At 43.0% G+C, this 6,289-nt stretch overlaps 1 protein-coding gene across 1 annotated transcript; it reads right to left on the bottom strand.

Annotated features, from left to right (window-relative positions):
* Positions 1-3,134: 3,134 nt before the first annotated feature.
* On the bottom strand, positions 3,135-5,566 carry LOC105037431 (subtilisin-like protease SBT3). The gene is given in 4 exon segments (XM_019847815.3): positions 3,135-3,768; positions 3,771-4,160; positions 4,163-4,189; positions 4,192-5,566. Coding segments are annotated over 4 exon segments (2,277 nt in total). The 5' UTR covers positions 5,528-5,566; the 3' UTR covers positions 3,135-3,244.
* Positions 5,567-6,289: the final 723 nt, after the last annotated feature.

Genomic DNA, 6,289 nt, shown 5'->3' on the forward strand with positions numbered 1-6,289 from the left:
TGGAATCCTATCATTCATTAAAATATTAATGGAGGAGCTCCCATCATTATTCATTGGAAGTCACTAAAATAAAACTAAATTTAAAAATAAAACTTACTGTGAACTCACTTATTGTACCTATACATGCAATATGCACTTATCCACATGGATTCGGATTGTCTCTTTCACGTGAAAAAATGATTGATCTTTTTTCACGAGATCAACTATTGAGTCGCATTTTGTATGAATTTCAAAGTATTTTGAACTCTTTCTTCCAACTGTCTATATAAATCTCAACGTAGAAATAGCGCAAGCCAAATGGTTGATGTTGTGAAAGAAAGAAAATTATTTTTTTCATATGAAAGGTACAACCAGAATCCTATCATTCATTAAAATATTGGAGTAGCTCCCACCATTGTTCGTTAGAAGTTACTAAAATAAAATTAAATTTAAGAATAAAACTTAGATTGTGAACTCACTTATCGTACCTATACACGCAACATGCACTTATCCACATAGATTCGGATTAAATTTTTCATGTAAAAGAATGATTGATCTTTTTCACGATATCAATTATATTGAGTCACATCAAGTACATATTTCAAAGCACTTCATGATCTTTTTCTTCTAGCTGTCTGTATAGATCTCGATGTAGAAATAGTGCGATCCAAATGGTTGATGTTGTGAAAGAAAGGGATTCATTCTTTCATATGAAAGATACAACTAGAATCCTATCATTTGTTAAAATACTAGAGGAGCTCCCATCATCATTGGTTAGAAGTTATTAAAAGAAAACTAAATTTAAAAATAAAACTTAGATTGTGAACTCACTTGTCACACATATATATGCAGTATGCACTTATCCAAATGGATTCTGATTATATCTTTCGCTTGAAAGAATGATTGATCTTTTTCACGGCATCAACCATTGAGTCGCATCTTGTATGGTTTCAAAGCACTCCAGTCCTTTCTTCCACCTGATTGAATAGATCTCGACACAAAAATAGTGCAATCCAAATAGTTGATGTCATGAAAGAAAGGGAATCATTATTTCATGTGAAAGATAAAATTAAATCCTATCATTCATTAAAATATTAGAGGAGCTCCCACCATCGTTCATTAGAAGTTACTAAAACAAAACTAAATTTAAAAATAAAATTAGATCATAAACTCTCTTGTCAGACCTATACACACAGCATGCACTTATCCACATGGATTCAGATTATATCTTTTGTGAAAGAATGGTTGATCTTTTCCATGGCATCAATTATATTGAATCGCATCTTGTATAGATTTCAAAACACTCCAATCTTTTCTTCCAACTATCTGTATAGATCTCGACATGGAAATAACGCAATATCGTGAAAGAAAGGGAATCAGTCTTTCATATGAAAGATACAATCGAATCCTATCATGCATTAAAATATTGGAGGAGCTCCCACCATCATTCGTTAGAAGTTATTAAAACAAAACTAAATTTAAAAATAAAACTTAGATCATGAACTCACTTGTCGGACCTATACACTCAGCATGCACTTATCCACATGGGTTCGGATTGTATCTTTCATGTGAAAGAATGATTGATTTTTTTCACCATATCAACCATTGAGTCACTTCTATCTAGTATAAATTCCAAACCACTTCAATCTCTTTCTTCTAACCGCCTATAATGATCTCGATGCGGAAATAGCACAATCCAAATGATTGATGGTGAAAGAAATGGAATCATTTTTTCATACCATACGAAAGATACAATCAGAATCCTATCTACACATGTACGTGCATCTAAAACACCACACAAGTACTCATCGTTGGATTTATTAAATCAACCCAATATAAATTCAACCATAGGAATATAAAAATAAAATATGCAAAAATTTAGAAAGAAGATGAAGCGGTCTACAGCATAGTCCTCATGTGATTGGCCGCATAATTAGTTGCCTTCTAGTCCACGGCATTGTTGGCTTTTCTATAAATATACATATCACTTGATATCAAGTTAAAATCGTTCTTATTCTCCAAACGTCCTGTGGGAAAGCATGGACAACTAGTCTTGGTAATGTGTGATCACAAAAGCTAGTCCATCTACTGTTGTCTTTCTTTGGTGAAACAGCAAAAATTGTAAAGGAACCGAGACTCTTGCAATGTCTTCCCTACCGAAATTTAAAATAGAGCCCCCAAGCACCCGCTCTTACAAGTGGGTCAGAGGTGGTTTGAGCCGGATCTTATTAGTTCAGTTGTATTCTTCGCACTGAAGAATGATTGATCTTCTTCCGTGACATCAACCATTGGATCATATCTTGCACAACTTTCAAAGCTCTCTAATCTTCCCTTCCATCGATCAGCATAAATCAGGAAGCAACCATTATGTTTTGAAAATTGTGCAAAGCCCAATCCGAAAAGAAGATCACTCATTGTTTCATGCAAAAGATACAACCCGCACCCGGTCTTGCTTGGAGTTGGCTCAATTCCAAAAGAAATGAACTGATTTCAGCTCATGTCGGACTTGGGTTGTACATACACTTCATGTGGAAGAAGGATTCACCTTCCTACATGCAAATCCACCGTTGGATCATCCACTGCTTGCTTTGAGATCTGAATGGATGGATAAATGATGGAGTTTGGAGTGCTTTGAGATCCCTAAAGAAGTTGAAAGCTTCTAACCTTCTTTTGCGCGAAATATACAACTAGACTTGTTCGAGCCAGATCCCATCCATGCATACAGAAGTGTTGCTCAATGCCAGATCAATCCACTTGCGCATCTGCTTCAAGCCTCACGCAGATTTTACCAATTTTGAGTCTTAAGACAGATGAATTATATGCCTATTTATCAGATATGGTTCAATGAGTCTAAGCAACTGCTGCAGTGTCATGCTTAAATGAGAATGCTCAATAGGTCGCCAGATGACAGCCAACCAAACAAAATGTCTTGGTCAAGAAGGTGGGCGATTTCAAAAAATCAGGCATGGAGATTAAGGGTCCACAAGGAGGTTGGTCATGCTTCACGACGAGCAACTCATTCTCAAGTAAAGATTTTTTTTTTTTTTTTTTTTTGGCTCCAAATCATGCAACCATATATAAGAAGAGAACCATAGTTGGTTATTTTGGCCAACTAGTTGATGTCATACAAAATTATAAACAAATTAATGCACATGTTTCTACTAGGGAATTTACTAGATGCTTGCAAATTAAACTTTGGTTACAACATAACACATAAGAAGGTAAAGACAAGAAGAGGAGGCATGGTAATACTCCTCCTTACGATCTACAACCGGGCTGAGGTGATGGTAGTTGCCACTATAGGACTCCTCACCACATACTTCCCTTTATCATCGACCCAACTTAATGAACCATGAAGAACCTCATCCTTCTTCTTCCCCATCTGGCCCTCAATAATGATAGTGAAACTTTTCTTCTCATATTTTTCGTGAAAAACCAACATATCTGGCATGACAGTGATTGAGAACCCCTTCATAGCGACCACCTTGGAGTAATAGGTCGCCGCTGCATCTCCAACATTTGTCACCGTTCTTCGGAACTCTTGAACAAACTTATCTCTAGTAGCAGTCTTGTTAGGGTCGAAGAATGCAATGAATGATGGATAATTGAGATCTAAAGATGCATTCGAGCAATCGGACGAATAACTCCTAGTGATCGTCTTTATCTGCTCGACGGTATAATTCATGGCACATAAGAGTCTCACATAGTCATCGGTGCTAGCATCATAGACAAGACCAGGATCAAGTGCCCTGTTGGGCTCAATGTGACCGGACCCCATAGCGAGCGGCTCGCCGGCTGATTAGCATCCCCCATGTCTTTAATTGGTGTCATGGTGTTGTCCAATTGGTTTGTGGTGGTCACCAATGCGGATCGAATGGCCGCCGGGCTCCAATCCGGCCTTGCACCCTTGATCATTGCAGCTATGCCTGCTGCATGAGGACAAGCCATAGATGTTCCAGATATGATGTTGAATGGGCTAAACAATTCATGAGACCTGTCGAACCCGACCGATGAATTCTGCGCCCAAGCTGCTAGGATCAAGGATCCAGGAGCCACGATGTCCGGCTTCAGCACAGTTGGGCAGCTCATGGATGGCCCTCTGGAAGTGTAGACAGCCACCACTGGGGCAGGCTTGGTGCCCAGAATGGTCTCCCGGAACCTTATCATGGCTCTTGGGTCTGGTTTTTATTTATGTACTCCAAGATGGTCTACCATCTTGGGGGCTAATGATAGCCCGGGGAATGAGAATGGGTCTCCAAGTCCTGAAGATGTCTTGTGATATGAAGAGGGCGGCATCCACTTTGGCAGACTGAACTTGGAAGACGGCAAAGCCAAGAGAAACCTTGGCATCACATACCACCATGTTGTGACGCACATTCTTCAGCAAGGTCTCGTTGCCACAAGACCCCATGAATACCAAGGGCAATGGATGCTTGATGGGAGATGACCTTCCAGGGTACAGTGATTGCCCGACGATGGAGCTACCATCTCCGAGATCGATAATTCCAACGAATTCTCTATCGACAGTTGCGGCACCGATGGTGATGACCCATGGGGTCCCATTGTGCAGGACCCGTAAACTCGGGCCTCTGTTGCCCGCCGAGGTCGTGACGAATATCCCCTTCTCCATGGCGGCGAAGGCGCCTATGGCGATGGGATCCTTGTAGAGGGGGACCAAGTCGAAGCCCAAAGAGAGGGAGATGACATCCACGCCGTCCGATATGGCTTGGTCCATCGCCGCAATGATGTCCGACGTGGCGCGTCCTTCGTCCCAGAGAGCCTTGTACATGGCCAGCCGCGCGCGCGGCGCCATTCCCCTGGCCGTGCCGGGGGCGTACCCGAAGAAGGACGCGTTCGAGACGTAGTTCCCGCCGGCGGTGGAGGACGTGTGGGTGCCGTGGCCTTCGGTGTCGCGTGGGGAATTGACCGTGATGGTGAGGTTCGGGTTGGCTGCGAGCAACCCCTTGTTGAAGAACCGCGCTCCGATGAGCTTCCTGTTGCACGCCGAGGAGCTGAAATCGGTGCCTTGCTCGCAGACGCCCTTCCATCTTGCAGGCACGGCGGTCATGCCGTCGTCGTTGAAGCTCTGGCTCTCCGGCCATATTCCGGTGTCGACCACCCCAATTATGACGTCCTTGCCGAAGTTGGAGGCCGGCCATAGACCGGAATCTGGACTAAGGTGGAGGAATTCTGGGGTGTGGGTGGTGTCGACCGTCGCCGGCATGTCGCGGTAGGACGACAAGTAGCCATGTGATTTCTTGAGCTGTTCGAGCTGCGACGGCGAGAGTCGAGCACTGAATCCATGAATTGCATGGTCATAGACGTAGATGAGGTTGGAGGTCCGAGATATCGAGTCTGAAGTAGTGGCGGTGGCAGCGGCGACGATGGAGGCGTACCAGCTGTGGTGGCCTGAGAAGGCTTTAGGCATGGCTGATAAGTCCATATGGACGATATAGGTGGCAACTTCAGCTGATGCCAATATCATCATGTGTGAGGTAAGTATGGTTAGTGCCATCCACACACAGTGCGAGGGTGGCGGAAGTGCCATGGTGTTGTGGTAGTGGTGTCACTTGGATTATAGGGAAGTCTCTGGGGTATGTGAATATATATATAGGGAGAGGGGAATGGAGTAACGGGCAACGCCTAACGAGTAGTAATTAAGGACAGTAATCACATTGCCCAGGTCAACAACACGTGGGGGCTAATTTGATATGAACTCTTGTGGTGGAGATGCAGTTGGCCATGAATTATCTATATGATTATATTGTGGCTTACTACGCGGCGGGTAGTAGTTAAGGACAGTAATCAGGTAGCTACTGCAAGTAGTTTGCATGAAAATGCTATGTAGGTGCTGTTATATTGGTAGTATATTTGTAGCATTTTATGTTGCTCCATTTATTCCATATCAACTATATACGGACAGTTATGAAGCAATGGCCGAGAGGAATTTGTCCCATGCGATTCCTTTATTCGTGGCTCCAAATATTAGGGTTTGGTGGTCATCATACACATGCAGAATGATGGCAACGATCTTTATGTTCTTTACAAGAGAGAGCCTAGCTTGATGGTGCTTGGATTTAAGACTTGGTATCCATCCGAGATTTGACTCTTCATCTAAAAGGTGCTTGGAAGCTTCCTCACCAAGCTCTCCGAGGGTCGAGGGATAGATATTCCATCGATCTGTCCTTGTGTGAATTGAAGGATGAGTCGATGGACTGCGTCTATGTTTTTCTGCTCGAAGGCAACCTAGGCGTGGCAATTAGCCAGTCTCCTACCGGCGGCGACTCTTGGGAGTAGGCTAGCAACGCCT

The sequence above is a fragment of the Elaeis guineensis genome, chromosome 1, assembly GCF_000442705.2.
Source record: "Elaeis guineensis isolate ETL-2024a chromosome 1, EG11, whole genome shotgun sequence".
Lineage (NCBI taxonomy): Eukaryota > Viridiplantae > Streptophyta > Magnoliopsida > Arecales > Arecaceae > Elaeis > Elaeis guineensis.